At 45.7% G+C, this 17,834-nt stretch overlaps 1 protein-coding gene across 4 annotated transcripts in view; it reads left to right on the top strand.

Moving 5' to 3' along the window:
• Positions 1-17,834, top strand: part of LOC122791636 (ubiquitin-conjugating enzyme E2 variant 2) — a 540,639-nt gene that overhangs the window by 250,930 nt on the left and 271,875 nt on the right. For all 4 annotated transcript variants that reach the window (XM_044059452.1, XM_044059451.1, XM_044059450.1 and 1 more), the window contains one exon: positions 5,069-5,217. In XM_044059452.1, coding sequence (XP_043915387.1) covers positions 5,069-5,217 — 149 coding nt within the window. The remainder of the gene's footprint in view (positions 1-5,068; positions 5,218-17,834) is intronic.

A 17,834-nucleotide genomic window follows, 5' to 3' on the forward strand; every position in this document is an offset into this window, starting at 1 on the left:
TATTGTTATGTATAGTTATTTTATTTAGTACCGGCTAACAGTAGCGTTGTCGCCTCACAGTAAGACGTTGTCCCGTTCGATTCTCAGAGCGTCTTCTGCGTGGCGACATGCGTGAATGGGCGTTCCTTCGTTGAAGGTTGTGCGTCAGGCCCGGCAAGTCGGCACGTAAAAATCTACTGCCAATCATTAGCGGACTGGAGTTCCGCTGTGGTGACCCCTAACCGGGAAAAGCCGAAAGACACAACAACAAGAGATCATATGTCATTCTTCACAATCCTATAGTAATTTCATCTGCTATGTATACTGACATAAGTCGTCATAATCATTTGCTAGGAAGGTTTCTTCTAGATAGCAAGGGAAGTCCTTGTTCTCATTATGATGACACAATCACCTTTAATGTAGGTTAACTGGTTATAATAGGAGTATGCTTCATAACCTTTCAGTAACATGTTATGTAGAGAGTAAACCTACTCCAGACAGTGATCAGCCCAGCATGTATACAGCAAGTTTAATTCCCCACAAATAAATAAGTAGATTGATGCTGACTTGAATCACTGTGCCCAAAGTTCTTGACTATTGGCTTTTGATAGCTGTTATGGCTGGACTGTTTTGACTATTCTACTGTTCGTAATCGTTTAATATACACTTGGAGAAGTAGTGAATTGTGATCAGATGGTTTTGATCACAGCTGGTTTTATGTCATCTGTTTCATTAGTACTATATTGTAACTTAGTGTTGGAAATGAATAACCAAATTTGGAGGCCTTTGTGATGGAGCTTCTGTGAAAACATCATGCTGATGTGTGTGGACCAACATTTGTAGGACTGCCACGGTCAAATTCCCATAGATTTGGAAGGAATGCTGTTCAGTAAAGTCTTGGCTCAACTGTTTAATTGCTAATAAAAGTGGTGCCTATTGATAGTCACCTGTGCTTTCAATTGAATGTTATATGTTTATACTGTCTCATGAAAGTAGAATCCAGAAAAAAACAATTTGGATCTTGCCTTTGCTTTGCTTCCAGGAGACTGCCTTTACTTAACTTTTTATCCAGCAATTAAGACTAACAGCTCTTTGGAAGAGCAGTGTTTCCATTTCTGTCAAACGTCCTTTCTGATGTCCAGCCTTGCTGTAGTGTGAGAGGGGCAGTCCAAAAGGAAAACTCGATGTCCAGTGTAATAGCCTTGTTAAATTAAACTACAGATGTGAGAAACAGTTGTGTACACTAGACAAAATGTAAGGGGCTGTTCCAGCTGAAAGAGTTTGAGGACCAAAAAACGTTGTTTGCTTTGAATATGTAAAAATAAATAATTCTTGACTTGCCCATTGTGTAGTAGTAATTTGTCTCAAACTTGATCAGTGCGATGTAGTACATGCTACCATGTATGTATCATTTTAGAGTTAGAAAGTATGACTTGGGTTAATAAGTTAGCTACAGTAATTTGTATGTCATGTGGCGGTTACGTTTCAGCAGAATGTGTAAAAATGTAGGTCTCATGAAAGCTGTCCCATATCGGTCTGTCTCCCCTTCTGGCATGGCACTCCCTTCCTCCTGTCCAGTCTGTGTGTTTGTTAAAATAGTTTTCATGACTTGACAGAATTCATACTCCACCGTACAGTTTGTGGTATGTTTCCTCTTCCTGCAGCTCACAATGACTTTAGAACTAGAGAGAGAGAGAAAAGGATGCATGGTATGTTATGGAAATGAATGGGATAAATGTCAGCCTGGAAAAGTTTGTTTTTATCAACTGAGTACTGATGCTTGCAGCACAAGTCTTCGGATTATAGAAGATGAAACATAATTTTGCAGGTTTGCCCTTTCTAAGCAGCTCTATATTTGCCTCTCATCTTTCTCATTTTTCCGTTTAGATGCATCTCTTTTGTTTTATACTCGCACACCTTTTCTTGGCTGATCCTCTCCCCCCATTCTTTTGTCCCATGCCACATGTAACCTGAGCCCATTCTTTCCCAGTCTGGGTATCGTTAGCAGTAGAGTGAGAGTTGTCTGGAGGGGCTGTCATCTAGGCAACCATGAGTTTGCTTTGCATCTCTGAAATATCCCGACTGAGGATAGATGGCATAGATCCTAACCCCTCATACTGGGAGGGGAATGAGTGACTTGCATCACCACAGAAGCCACAGTGCCTTCTTTGTGCAGGTCCACACTCCTGTCCGCCCACAAAAAGTGCTGATAGTGTTCGTGGCTTGGTGACCCAACACCTACCCCAGGGTCATCCTTTGTATCACTGCTCCTCCTCAGAGGGACTGTTTCATTGGATGGTTCCTGCCTGTCCCTTCCTCCCCAGGATAGGATGTCCATTCTCCCCACACTAGCTCTAGCTGATGCCAGAGTTGTTACTCAAACTGTGTTAACCTGGTCTGTAGTCAGGGCTTTATGCCACAAGTGCTGACTCAGTTAAGTGAATACTGGTAATTTCAGTTGCTCAGCACACATCCACAGTTGTTAAGATCAGGTTTTCATCAGTTTATACCACAGACGAGTCTTCTCATTGCACCTTCTTTTTCTTTCGGCTATTCCCATTAGGGATTGCCACATCGGATCATCCGTTTCCATTTCATCCTGTCCTCTGCATCTTGCTCTGTCACACTAACCACACCTGCATCTCCTCTCTCACCACATCCATAAACCTTATCTTAGGCCTTCCTCTTTTCCTGTTACCTGGCAGCTTCATCCTTGGCATCCTTTTCCCAGTATGCCCAGCATCCCTCCTCAGCACATGTCCAAACCAATTCAATCTTGCCTCTCTGGCTTTGTCTCCAAACCGTAAAACCTGGGCTGACCCTCTGATATACTTATTCCTAATCCTGTCTACCCTCGTCATAACCAGTGCAAATCTTAACATCTTTAACTCTGACTCCTGCCTTTTTGTCAGTGCCACTATCTCCAACCCATATAACAGAGCTGGTCTCACTACCCTCTTCCAGACCTTCCCTTTCACTCTTACTGGTACTCTGTCATAAATCACTTCTGACACTTTTCTCCACCCTGCCTGTACTCACTTCCACACTCGTCATTACTTTGAACTGTTGATCCCAAGTATTTAAACCAAACGCTTCCAGTCTTGTGTGTGTCTGTAAAGCAAGAATGCATCAAGCGTTTGTACCTGATGCATATTTCCAGAGTGTATTGCTTCTGTATTTCACCCAAACAGAAATTCCTGAAAGCAAATATTGTTTCACTTTCACTGATTATTTCTTCACTTTAAGAATTTCTTCACTTAACAGTGCCTTATGTCTAGATTGTACCTTTTTGAAGATGTGCTGCTACCTGTGTGTGGTCCTTCTTTAGAACAAACTCTAGGAAAGTGAATGTACTACAGGACCTGAACTTTCTGTAGCTAGTTGATTAGCATTTGGATGTATTACAGCTTATGTTCAGCAGCAGTTGAGAATTAGTGTGTACCTTGAAATTTCTCTGTGGAATTTGCTGCAGACTTTCTGATGTCACAGATCTCTGAGGCAGTCGTCAGTTTGTAGAAATAGTTGTACGTTTTGTATGCTTATGTTTTTACTACAGGGATTAATTATCTTTGTTTTTGATGGTTAATTTTCTGTTGTACTAGTGTTACTGTCATGTCATCTTGCTATTGAATCTTGTCCCATGATTTTGCTAGCCAGGAAGGTCTAGTATAATAATGTGCTTCTGTTTCTGATGGTATAGCTATGGTACCTCCATCCCTGTAACTAAGAAATCTCTGACCTGTGTTAGTACTTACATTAATTTAAAATGGGAGGACTGTTGCTGTGTTCATTACACTGATAAATGTATATTTACAAAATGTACAGTAAGTCAGTGCATTCACAATTTTACATCAGTAAGCCGCAGTGGTGCAGCGGTAGCGTTATCTCTTCACAGCAAGAGGTTCTCCCGTTTGATTCTTGGCTGGACCGCCTTCTGTGTGGAGTCTGCATGTCCTCCCTGTGGTCGAGTGGCGTTTAGAATGGTTGTGTCTTCGTTGAAGGTTGGGCGTCGAGCTGGCACCGTAAAAATCTGCCAATCATTAGCGGACCCGAGTTCCGCTGTGGCGACCCCTAACCGGGAAAAGCCAAAAGAAGAACAAGTGTCATCCATTATAATGCAAAGATCCAAAATTGTTTACATTTTTGCAATTTTGTGTCTTTTAAACTGTAGAACCTAGACAGTGCTGTCAGAACCTTAGAAATTTTGTTCAGACTTGAGCTTTCAAATTGTAAAAACAAATATTGCTTTTATTGCAGACCCCTGAAATATGCTTGTTTGCATAATTAGTAATATAGTTATTACCATCTCTGAAGCTGTAAAACTTAACCTTGCACACATCCGTGACAGTTTGCTTCACTGAGATCTAAGGTTTAAACTTGATGTCATACCATAGTGTTAATTCACTTGATTTTGGCAGCAGAAATGATGAATATTAATGGAAATACTGCATGTCCTAATTAGTAGCAAGCTAGCAGTATAGTCAGTATATTGCACTTAACATGGAAAGTGATAAGGCTTTTCTGTTTCCCACCGTGATGATTTCTCAGTATGCCCTCAAAAACATATGTAGCTCACTCATTTTTGCAAATGTGAATGACAAATGAAAACCACTAGTTATGGCTGCACAACAGTGCAGATACTAACAATCTTGGTGCTATTTTGTTTCTTAACACCTTGCGTTTTCATCTGCTGCTTATCAATTGATCCCAAAAGTAAGTGACTTACCAATCTTCCTTAAATGTCATGACACTGTGAGGAGCTATGCTTGTTAAATGGAGATGTATATAAAAGCTGTAATGAGTGGTTATACATTACACTGCTTTTTAGACACTAGATAAGAGTTCACTTGAGTTCCCTATCATTTAGTGAGTTTTGATCAGCTCCCTAGGTCCGGGACCAGCATTACATACAGTGTATTTAGGTTTACATTAAGTTCCTCCTATAAGTTGAACTCCTGACAATCTTTCATGTATAGTGTTCTGCTCATTTGGTAATGGGTGTAGATTTTTTTTTTCAAAATGCTACAGATCTCGCATTCAGAAGCCCTCCAATTTAAACATCTGTATTTCATTGAATCTCTTTGAACAGGAGTTAAAGTACCTCGTAATTTTCGCTTACTGGAAGAGCTAGAAGAAGGACAAAAAGGAGTAGGAGATGGCACTGTAAGCTGGGGTCTTGAAGATGATGAAGATATGACCCTGACAAAGTGGACAGGCATGATAATTGGACCAGCAAAGGTCAGTGTGTTATAAGTCAAGTTGTTTACCTGTTTTAGTTGTAGTGACGTGCAGTTCTTTTCTAGGTGTTAATATGCTCCTGCAAAAAAAGATTAGAAGTTAGGCTATGTAAAACTATTCCATCTGCGGTAACAGCTGCTTTATTAGCTTAACCGCCCCATAATTTGATTCCGTACAGCATCTATATGAAAAATATGTACCCTTACATATTGGTGGTATAATATTTTGTTATACAAGCTGGCATGGAGGTGCTGCATACCAGCTTTACAGAGTATATTTATTTTTGACATTTTTATTCTACAGGCAGTACGCAAGCATTCAGTCTGCAGGCTGGGTCTATAAGTTTTCATTTCTGCTACTTGGTCATGTCACTTTAGCATTTGTTTTGCTATGTATAGTATGTTTTGTGTTTCTGCCTGCTGAAACTAGAAAACACAGCAAGATGCACCATCTTTCCTTTGCCTAAACTGAAATCAGCTGAGTATGAATATGCTTTTTGGAGTTCCAGTATGTCTTTAGACAGAAAAAGTAAGTTTTGAATAATTCCTTACTAAAACGTATTAATCTGTAGGCATATTCTTCAGTTTAATTTTTTTTTCTCTTAGTGAAAGAACAAATACTGTTGATCTCCCATTCCCTGCAGTGTGACAGGAAAGAGAATAGCTGTAAGATGTAGTAGTCCACATCTATGCAATGGATTCATTCTTTTTTTAAATTATCACCTAGAGCAGTTCAGAAGATAAACCTTTGATCTCTTGGAAATTCCTTCTTGGAGTCCTGATTTGACTTCAGGGAAGTGGAAAAAAAATGCAGCGATCACTTAAATGCGAAACTACTTTCCTTTTGTGTTCATTTCGGTCATATAAACAAAAGTGTAGTCCTTGCCTTGCTTATTTTATGGCAAGCGTGCATATCTGTGGCAGTGAACAACCATGTACCCCTTTCTTGGAAACACTTTTGAAGCATTGTAAATTCCCAAATAACTGTTGCCCTATATTTCATCAAAATGTGGACTGAAATGTATTTTTGACACTTTCCACAACTTGTTGAATTGCCGCAATACCCACATGTTAAGTTGTCCCATCTCGCCTTCCTTCTTGCTGTTTGGGTTGTAGCTCAAGAGCTATTTACTGGTTTGAAGCTAACCCTTATCCCAGAATGCCCAGCGTCAGCTACCCAGATCTCGTTTGCCACTTCAGCTGCGAGGTTGCTTTGTTACTGGCTCAGGCTTAGTATAGTTTTTTCTATGATTATAATTGTTGTTTATTCTTAAAAATTTAAGATGTTACGTAGTCCAATCTCGCCTACATTCTTACTCACGGGTTCGGTGCCGAATATCGGCTCAACTCTGCCAACTTGTTATTTACTAGCTCGAAGTCTCCCATTGGCTGGGCTAAGCAGGTATCCCATGCTGCACTGCTCCATATCCCCAGATCTCGTTTGCCGCTCGTGGAGCTAGGACGTGGTCTCGCTTGGCTGTGGCTAAGTACTAATTGGTTAACCACAAAAGCTATTTTAATAGCTATTTCTTCTTGTTGCGTGTTTGCGGTGTGTTTGTGTAGTTGGTATCCCTGACTGTTCCGGTGGGCTAGGCCCATTTGACTTGGAGGACCTAGTCCCTCCTTCCTGTGTAGAGTTCCGTTCCCTTGGGTTTGTTCTTGGTTATTGGTCTAAGCCTGTTAGTGTTTTCCCTTGTGGTTAGCGTGTTGTGAATTGTAAGAACCGTTTTATTTAGAGGTTCTTGGTTCCCTTTGTGTGTGCTGTGATTAGTAGTTTTTCCCGCCTTTGCTGCTTTCTTCATGCTAAGTTGTGTTCTGTGGTATTCTTGTGCAAGATGTCTAAGGATCAGAAGGAACATAAACCTTCCGGTTTTAAAAAATGTTCAAAGTGTAATTACAAGATGTCCATTACAGATGGGCACTCTTGTTTATTGCCTAGGAGCAATTCATTTGCAAGAGTCTTGTAGCTTCTGTCGCGCCTTCAGTCCGAGGGTGCTCCAGGAGAGAAAAAATAAACTAATATTGAAGGGACTTCTAAAACCTTCGTTTGAGGAGTCTTTAGACTCTACTTCTAGTTCTCAGTCCAGATCTAAAGCTTCGAAGGCGAAGAAAAGATCTCCGGCTCCGTCTGTATCTTCGGAGCCTCCGGAGAAAATCTCTAAACTGGACTGTACCTCCTCGGCTCCTCTGTCCTCTGGGCCGCAGGAGGTATCTGTAGTACTGGAATCGGCGTCTGCTCCTGTTTTATTGGAACCAGTCGCCCAGTATTAGGCATGGCTTTCCTGAGAGGAAATCCCAATCTCCCTCCCTGTCCTCCAAATCCTCCAGGCTTTCTGATTTGGATGTCGATAGGGGTGGTACAGAGGCTCCTGCAGTCGCCGGTGTTGGCAAAATGATTCTCTGCTCCAACCCAGTCGGCTCCGGAGCCTGTCCCGATGCTTGTGTCGATGGTTCCTCCTCCGAGCACTTCCTTGACTTCAGAGCCGGAGTGCTCCGCTCCGAGTGATGTTCTTGCGCCTGCTCCGATACCCCTCAAGGGTTTAATGGTGCTCCATCCACAGGGTTTGACACTCTGGATACTTTGGGACACCTGTCTGTTCCGAGCCTCCCTCTCGGCACATCTGCTCAGGGGACCCTGACCCCGGTCATGGCCTCAGAGGCCTGTCGGTCCTCAGATTCGGGGGGACCCACCTTCGAGGCCATGCGGAGCGCACTGGCCAGATCGTCAGTTACATCACCCGGATCAGTCATTCTGTCCCCTTCCACCCCAGCTAGAGCCTCTGATGTCCCCCTAATCCGTAGATGGCAGAGCCCAAAGGTCTGGGGATACCCCTTTGAGCGGTCCCCAGCTTTCTGAGGGCCCCTCAGAGTCTGTGCCTGAGGAGCCCCCTAGAAAGAAGTCGGGCAAGAGGAAGCACATAGACTCCCAGGACAAGTCTCTCACTTCTGATACCGACCTCGAGGAGTCCGAGGGGTCCCCCAGGTCGTCCTCTGATGACGTCTCTTTAGACATCCTGGAGATATTGAGACAGAAAGGCGACTGACTGTCTAAAACCCCCTCTGAGGAGGAGTCTGTTTTTCTCAAGGCCTTTGGTGCTCAAACCTCCGCCTCCAAGCTCTTGGATTTAATTTGTCGAAGGGTGTGGGAGAATCCTGATTCGGTGGAACATGTTCCCCGAAGTCCCAATAAGTTTATTTCTGCCCCCCAGGGAAAGAGTTTCTGTCCAAAGGGGTTACGTCCATCCTCCTAACAAGGAGTCTAAGAGCATGGACCGGTACGGGAAGCGTACCCTCTCATCAGCGACCTTCACCCTATGTTCACTGAACTACCTCTGTCACTTCTCTCTGCTCCAGAGAGAGCTCCTCAAGGAGTTAGGAGATACTCTAGCGGGTAACGTACTTGAGGCGATCGCGCACACGGTTAACGCCCAGGTGTCTACCCTCAATTCTGTTAACTCGTCCATGAGGCTCATATCATATGCAGCCAAGGGAGCGAGTAGGGCAGCCAGTTCGGGAGTAGCCCTCAGGAGGCAAGCCTGGATGTGCCCGTGTCATTTCGCGGAGGCTTTCAAGTCTTCTTTCACTGACGCTCCCTTTGATGGGTCCTCGCTCTTTGTGACCAAAGTGAAAGACACCCTCACCAGGTGCGAGCAAGAGGGAAACACCCTGTCTGCCGTAGGGGTCCGTTTTTCCCTTCCCTCGAGACCTTACCCCAAGGCTCAGAGGGGGAGGGAAGATGTGATTTAAGAAATTGCAGATGTTTTTCCCGGCTGCACAAGGTGAGTTCCCCTCCAGAGGCAGAGGAGGGGGAGGTTATTCTGGAAGACGCCACCCTAACGGCAGAGGAGGCCCCCGCAACTCGGGAGACTGATTCCGTTCACGGTTCTTCCTACCATTGTTCCTGATGTGTTGCCCGACTGTGCTATTCCGGAGGCAGTCGCGGGCCGCATATCGTTGTACCCGGAAGCCTGGGAAAGCATCACCCAGGATCGATGGGTATTACGAATAGTTTCTGGAGGTTACGCCATCCCCTTTTCGTCAGACCCCCCTCCAGTCAGCAGAATCACAGACATTCCACCCAGTCAAAGGGATCATGCAGCATTAGAGGTTTCAAAGCTGCTAAAGAAGGGAGTCATCCAACCTGTCCCCTCAGACCAAATCGGATTAGGGACTTACTCGAGACTCTCTTTGGTGCCGAAAAGAACAGGGGACCCGAGACCCATTCTAGATCTCAGCAGATTAAACCACTACGTTCTGAAGTCCAAGTTCCGAATGGTCACCCTTCAGTCCATTTTTCCTTTACTGGAATAAGAAGTATGGATGTGCTCAGTCGACCTCAAGGATGCTTACTATCGTATCAAAATGGACAGGGCATCCAGGAGTCACCTACGCTTCCGGCTGGGAGCCAGTCATTTTCAGTTTTGTGCCCTGCCCTTTGGTCTCACCACAGCCCCCAGGGTGTTCACCAAGTGTTTGGCGGTGGTGACAGCTCACCTGAGACGTCAAGGAATCAAAGTGTTTCCATACCTGGACGACTGGCTCCTTACTGCCCCCCACCAGGCATCTACTCATCTGAGCCAGGGATGCTACCATTACCCTCTGTCAATGACTAGGAATAACATTGAACTGGGAAAAATCTGCCTTGCTGCCCTCACAGCATGTCACGTTTATAGGCGCAGAGCTAGACACCGTTCAAATGCGGACCTTCTTGCCGCATGACAGGATCTCACAGTACTACAAAATCAGGTTCACGTTTTATTACCCCTCAAAGTACAGGCGAGATGGGTTCTTCAGCTTCTGGGCACCATGGCAGCTACCATTATGTTAGTGCCTCTAGCGAGATTACACATGAGGCTTCTTAAATGGCTCCTCTTTGCCCAATGGTCTCTCCAAAAACTCCCCCTTTCCCACCAGATCCTACTCACAGACCGATGCAAACAGGATCTCCGTTGGTGGCTGTGCTCCTCCAATCTAGACCAGGGGAAACAGTTTGTTCCTCAGTCACCTGTTGCCTCGGTGATCACGGATGCCTCCCAGATGGGGTGGGGGGGGGGCATTATCATGGCAGGATGGTCCAAGGCACGTGGCAAGATCACGAGGTACATCTGCACATCAATGTCTTTGAGATGAGAGCAGTGTTGCTGGCGTTGCGGGCACTTCAGAGCTCTTTTCCTCTGGGGACAATTGCAATACACTCGGACAACATGTCCGTTGTGTGGTATCTAAACAAGGAGGAACCAGATCTTACCCCCCTCTGCAGAGAGGCCATGCGAGTGTGGCAGTGGGCAGTGTCTTCCCAACGTTTTCTAGTGGCAACGCACATTCCGGGGAAGGCCAATGTGATAGCAGACAGGCTGAGCAGAGCTATTCTGATGCCTTACGAGTGGTCCCTGAACCGTCTGATTGCGGAACAGATTTTCAGCAGGTGGGGTCAGCCTTGCTGCAATCTTTTTGCCAATCTCCTCAATGCCAAATGCAGCAACTACTTCACCCTGATCCCCCCACAGGGGGAGTCACCCAGGGACGCTGTAGTACACGATTGGCCCTCCTGTCTGCTCTATGCTTTCCCTCCGTTTTCTCTGTTACCAAGAGTGATTCAGAAAGCCATATCCATGGGAAGCAAGATGATTCTAATTGCCTCACACTGGCCTCGCCAGGTCTGGTTCTCCTTTCTCCATCCATTCGCTGTGGACAGTCCTTGGATTCTGGACCCAGTACCAGACCTACTGACGCATGTCGAGACAGTTCCATCCCTCCCTGCATCCCTCAGGTTGACAGCCTGGTTACTCCACTTCCGTTGTTAGTCAGACTTCATCGTTTTTCACCTGAGGTGGTGCACATTTTATCCTCTTCTCATAAGTCTTCGACTAGGAAGATTTATTCCAACAAATGGAAGAGATTCTCCATTTGGGCTCATGCCCAAGGAATTGACCCTTACACAGCCCCAATTGCTGCTGTTTTGGATTTCTTGTCCATGCTCTTTCAGCAGGGCTGTGTGCCGCTACCATTAAAGTCCAGCTGGCGGCTATTTCAAACTTTCATACCTCCTTTGAGCCTTCCCTTATGGCGCATAAACTCTGTAAGGCCTTTCTAAAGGGCACCTTATTACTCCGGCCTCCTGTGTCCGAACCTATCATGCCCTGGGATCTAAACTTTGTTTTGCAAGCCCTTACTTCCCCACCTTTTGAGCCGGCTGCCACCTGTGAGCTAAAGTTTTTGTCCTGGAAGACAGCTTTCCTAATAGCCATCACATCAGCCAGACGGGTGTCTAGATTCAAGCTCTTTCCATCAAACCCCCGTATTTAATTTTTCATAAGGACAGATTTTCTCTCAGACCCAATCCGTCCTTTCTCCCTAAAGTAACATCGTCTGTTGATCTCAATCAGTCTATTGAGCTGCCAGTGTTTTTCCCTCAATTTTCTGACAAGGCAGAGTTTAGGTTCCATCAATTGGATGTGCACAAACTACTACGATTCTACCTACACAGGGCCAAACACCTACGAAAATCTGACCAATTTTTTGTTTCCTTTTCAGAAAATAGCGCGGGATCCCCTATTTCCAAGGTTACCATTTCCAGATGGATTTCCAATTGTATTTCCTTTATTTATTCTTCAGCGTGAAAGAATCTACCGTTCCCCGTCAAGGCTCACTCTACTAGGGCTGTTTCTGCGTCTATGGCATACCATGCCAGACTATCTTTGGATGATATTTGTGCTGCAGCCACGTGGGCTTCTCTGCACACCTTTATTACTCATTGCAAACTGGACGTAGCTTCTAGAGATCGAGCTTCCTTTGGTTCCACAGTCCTCAGGAGTAGGATAGAGGTGCTGGGGGTGCTGTCCCGTGAGTAAGAATGTAGGCGAGATTGGACTACATAACATCAAGAAGTTATGTACTCACCATAACGTTCGATGTATGTAGTCCATCTCGCCTCACATTCTTACGTACCCTCCCACCTGCTCCCTTCCTGGAGGATTTGGAGGTTGTAATTGGTTCTAGAGTACCCTTCAATGGTAGTTTGGGTTTTCTTATTCTCCTTGTTAGTGTTCTACCTTATTGGGTTGTTGTTATGCATGAGGTGTGACTGTTGGTTTCGCAGCAAACTTGATCTTGGGATATGTAGCAGTGCAGCATGGGATACCTGCTTAGCCCAGCCAATGGGAGACTTCGAGCTAGTAAATAAAAAGTTGGCCGAGTCGGAGCCGATATTCGGCTCCGAACCCGTGATTAAGAATGTGAGACGAGATGGACTACATACATCGAACGTTACGGTGAGTACATAACTTCTTGTTTTTGTCTAGATATAGTAATTTTATCCCTCATCACTTCTTGTGTGTGTTGTAGCTTTGTTGGCCGTCGCTCCATATCTCGCAGGCCTTCCGTTGTTTAGGGGTTGTGCACCTGCAGGTCTCCTGCTCTATCTGTCATGCATTTAGTCCAAGGGTCCTGCAGGAGCGCAAAAACAAATTAATCCTTCGAGGATTATTAAAACCACAGGATTCTCCAGCTAAAGGTTCTCAGCCAGTGAAATCTTCTAAGTCTGTCAAACCATCAGCTCCATCTTCGGAACCGACTCCTGGGCTTGAAGAACCAAGTTTGTTGGTGCCGACTAGCATAGACAAGTCATCTCCTCCCTCAGCTCCAACTGCTACCTCGGAGCCTTCTCGGAGCCACAAGCGAGCAGGGTCTCCTTCATTGGAGTCTATCCACTCGGTGCCACAGTCACCCTTATTAGGAAGTGAACGCAGTCATCGCTCTTCATCCCACTCCTCTCGATCCTCCAGACTATTGGATCAGGACATGGAGAGAATAGTCAGCAGGTTGCTTAAATCACAGGCCCTTGCGAAATTACTTTCCAGCCCACCTCAACAGGTTGCGGCTCCATCCACTTCCATCTCCATTCCTCCTCCGACTACACTTGGTTCGGAGCTGGAGACCATGGACGCGCTGATAGTAGAACCGACCGTGCCAATCACCTCCTCTTCAGTTCCAACATCGGCTCCGATCACCTTGATTGTTCCGTCCATCGAGGTATCTGGGCGCCGAAGCTCTTTCTTCGGCTCCGTGGGGGGAAGTGGCATCGGTCCCTTGTCCGACCCCGCTCTCACTCTCGGAGCTTCAACGCAGGTGAGCTCTGCTCCCACATCTGCCTCGGAGCTGTCGCCATCGACGCAGAGAAGGACTCGCATTTCTTCGGAGCCAGAGCTTTCTTTGCCTCGGGATCGTGATGCCTTCGAGGTCTTGCGGAGTGTGCTGTTCCTTGAAGCAGCCCTACTGTCAGCCCCATCTGCTCCTTCTCTTGTGGTGCCTGTGCCAACCTCTGCTCCTCCGGCTCAGAAGCGTAGGGAATCTATGCCCTAGGACACCCCATTGGGTGTGACCCCTCTTCTTCCGAGGCCTCCCCTGATCACTCAGAGGAGACTCCTCGGAAGAGGAAGTGCAAGAGGAAGCACCTAGACTCCCCCGAGTCTCACCTCAGATACAGACTTAGTTGAATCAGAAGGGTCCCCCTCTGAAGAGGTTTCCTTTTTGGACTCCTTGAAATGCTTAGGCAGAGGGGTGGCTGGTCTTCCCTAGCCCCTACCGAGGATGAGTCTGTGTACCTGGTGGATTTTGGTTCCCAACCCTCCACCTCCTGGGTGTCTCCACCTTTCGATCCACTCATGTCTGTAGTGGCACGAAAGGCTTGGTCAGCTCCGGAGTCTGTGGAACCTACTCTGAGGAGACCAAAAGTTCATAACAGCCCCCCAGGACAAACAATTTCTCTCTAAAGGTGTGCCAGTTGATGTCATGGTGGTAGCAGCAGCCACAAAGAAAGAGTTAGAAGCTTCTTCGTCTGTCCATCCACCAGAGAGTCTAGGACGATGGACAGATATGGGAAGCGAAAGTTTTCCTCGGCGACCTTCTCAATGAGGTCCCTGAATTATCTCTCATTTCACACTACTTCAAAAGGATCTCCTAAAAGAGCTTGGAGATACTCTACAAGATCCTACAGCTGAGGGAGCATCCGCCAAAATAGCTTCCCAGCTTGCGACTCTTAATTCTATACTCAACTCCTCCATGAGGCTGATTTCCTGCGCAGCCGAAGGAGCGAGCAGAGCCGCAGGTACAGGAGTGGCTCTCAGGAGATATGCTTGGCTGCGGCTGTGTCAATTTGCGGAACCCTTTCGGGCATCCTTCACAAATACTTCCTTTGATGTCTCCTCGCTTTTTGGGTCTCGGGTGAAAGACTCTTACCAGGTGTGAGCAGGAAGGCAAGACTCTCTCTGCTGTGAGAGTCTGATGTTCTTCGTGTTTCACTGTTGCAGTCATTACATTTGAGTAATCCTGCTGGCAGGTTGCCCTCAGTTGGCCTGAATTCCAAAGTCCTGGGTCCTACGTCGGCTGCTGTCGCCCCTTCCCTGACGTCAGGTAGTCAGGGGTATAAAGGAAGCAGCCGACACCGTTTTCTTTGGTCTTTCTTGCTGCGCGGTGCCCGAAGCAGAAGCAGTTAGCAAGTGCCGGTCAGCCGACTCCTGAGATTTTCGTGTTCGAGTTTCAGATCCGAAGTCTTCAATAAAGCTAAGTACCCCGTTGGGGAAACCTTTTTTTCTTGCTCCAAACCAATGTCAGAAAAAGTAAATAATTGTATTTCTTGTGAAAAGCAAATACCTCATAAGGACTTTCTTACTGTATTCCTTGCCTAGGCCCTGATCACAACGTTTCTGGTTGTCGGTTTTGTGCTAGATTTAACCAACGCACTATTAAGTGTTGGTATGATTTTGCTTTAAACTATTTTGGACGCTGGTTTAATTATCTAGAAATGTTGTCGGATAGCCATCCGACTACTGAAGTTCACAAAAACGCAAAGAAAAGGAGAGAGAGAGACAACAGAGGCCCAAAACTGACTAAGCTTCTCCTAAGCCAGTCGCCGGTTCTCAGTAATGCACTTTCGCAGCCCCTGATGCTCGCTACTTTAGAGTCGCAGGCCGCTGCTAACTCCCACATGGAGTCGGCCATGCCGCTGGAAACTCAAGGTATTGGAGCCTCGGATACTATTCCTTCAGATGGGTCTGGAGCCGCTGAGCAGGCACTGGCTTCTGAGGGTGTATTCAGACCTAAACATCTTTACATTAAACCGACTTCAGCTTCAAAGGCAAAGACTAAAGCACCTTCTAAAGCAAAGAAACAAACTCAAGAGCCACGTGGACAGGCCTCTGTGCCCAAAAACAGGTGCTCAAAATGGCCGAAGACTTGATTACCGTGATCAGGGGTTCCCATCCCCCTCCTGATAAGAGGCCTAGGCAAGAGACTTGACTGTGAATCTTCAGATCAGGTTTCTATTTCTTCTGATTCCTCTTCTGATCAGGAATATCCCCCCCTCCCCCCATGAGGATTCTGATGCTGAAGAATCTATACCTTCATCTTCTCCTCCAGAGGACTATTCTTTTGGGGAAACCTTGCATACCATGAGGGAGCATTTCCACTGGGAGAGCCAAGATTTTTCAGAATCTAAAAAGAGGCTCAGGGATTTCCTTTTACTACCTCAACACAGGCCACTAGCCATTCCACCTGTGTTAGGCATTGTAGATGTGTTTTCGGAGTCTAGTCTTACCCCTGACTCCTTACCTCCAGCTCCTGTTAAGCCTGACTGATATTACAGGGTTCATGACTCATAAATTCCTTTTTAAAAACCCTTTTGCAGACCCAGAAACTATTTCACAGGGTCCCAAAGGAGTTGAGGCTTCCGCTGCAAAAATCCCTACCCCCTACCCCCTCTGACAGAGATTCTAGGGCACTGGATAGATGGGGAAAAAAGGTTTACACATCTGCTACCTTGGCTATAAGGGCCTTAAACTGTCAGTTTCATATGCTTAAATATCAGCAACATGTCATGGCATTGCTTAAACGTTGTTAAACTCTGAATGTGCAGAAAACAAGGAAATGCAGTATTTATTGCATGCAGCTGAACAAGATGGAAAGCATACTTTGCAATGTGGTTTTGATTCTTTGGAGGCCTCCTGCAGGGCCGCAGTTACGGGTTCTGTAATTAGGAGGCATGCTTGGTTAAAGGAACAAAATCTGCCTGATCATGTCAAAGTTAAATTATTAGATGCACCTTTACAGCATGATACTTTTGTTTGGTGTTAAGGCAGAAGAGGTGTTAAAGAAAATGGAGGACAAAGCTAAATGTATGCAAACTGTCAAAGTTTTTTTACAAGTGCAGCCACTTAGGTTTAGTAGACACTGGCCTACAAAGAATTGGTCCTTTCCTGTGTCAGACAGACCTCAAAGGGGCAGATCCCAGGCACAAGGTTCATACAGGTCAAAGCAATGGGGTGCTTCTACCTCCAAAGCTGGAGAAGACAAATCACAACCCTACAGGAAACGGTCCCAATGACTTCCCTCTGCCTGCACCAAGCACTTATCTCCTGGCAGCACCCTTAGGGGGAAAATTAGCACTTTTTTCTCAAAATTGGCACATTATAACCCAGGACAAGTGGGATCTAAATATCGTGTCACAAGGCTACAAGTTCCATTTCCATACCCTGCCAAAGGCTGGCCAGATCTGCCAAAAAATCAATGGGCAGAGGCACAAAAACAAGTCTTATCCCTCATGGACATGGGGACCATTCAGCAAGTACCAGAGCAAGAGCAGGGACAAGGATTTTACTCAAGACTGTTCTTGGTACCCAGAAAGGACAAGGCCTGGAGACCAATACTAAAGGACAAGGCCTGGAGACCAATACTGGACCCATCTATTCTGAACACATTCTTGGATATACCAAAATTCAAGATGTTGACTTTGCAGCAGCTTCTTCCCATGCTGGGTAAGAATGCTTGGCTTGTGACTCTAGACCTAAAAGAGGCATACCTGCATGTCCCAATCAGACAATTATGCAGAAGATACCTCAGATTCAAGGCTGGCTCAATGCATTACTAATTCTCTGCACTGCTCTTTGGCTTATCTACTGCACCCAGGGTCTTTACAAAGTGCCTGACAACTGCATTCTGCAGCCAAAGAGGAATGCAAATATATCCTTACTTGGACGGCTGTCTAATTCAAGCAGAGAACAAGGACATTCTTCTACAGCATCTGGCGTTTGTGAAAAGACTTCTAACATGCCTAGGGTACACAGTCAAAAAGAAATCGGAACTAGTACCCTCTCAAGAGATAATATTCCTGGGTGCAAGCTTAAATACAACTGCCCAGATGGCTTATCTCACGCCAGACAAACAAAGGCAACTGAATACCTGTTTCAAAATGTTTGCAACAAAGGCCCATTTATCTGCAAGAAAAATTCTACAGGCTTTGGGCTTCATGGCATCCTGCATCCTACTAATTCCATATGCAAGACTGCATATGAGGAAACTTCAATGGTACTTAAAAAGCAAATGTGGGGCAGAGAGCAATATTTACTTAAGGATTCTTGGGAATTTTTATGTGAAGTTGTTCCTGAGTTCAATGTTCCTAACCTACAATTTCTCACCATAGATGTGGTTGACCTTTTTTCTGTCATACTGCACGAGAAGGGATTACTTTGGTTAGAAGAAGCTATGAGGGACAAACCACAGGCTTGTGACAGACATCTTTCTAGTTATGGAATTGGCGGATTTAGTTTTGCATAACTTTATTTA

The sequence above is a fragment of the Protopterus annectens genome, chromosome 17.part0 (genome assembly GCF_019279795.1).
Source record: "Protopterus annectens isolate FY-2018-M chromosome 17.part0, PAN1.0, whole genome shotgun sequence".
Lineage (NCBI taxonomy): Eukaryota > Metazoa > Chordata > Ceratodontiformes > Protopteridae > Protopterus > Protopterus annectens.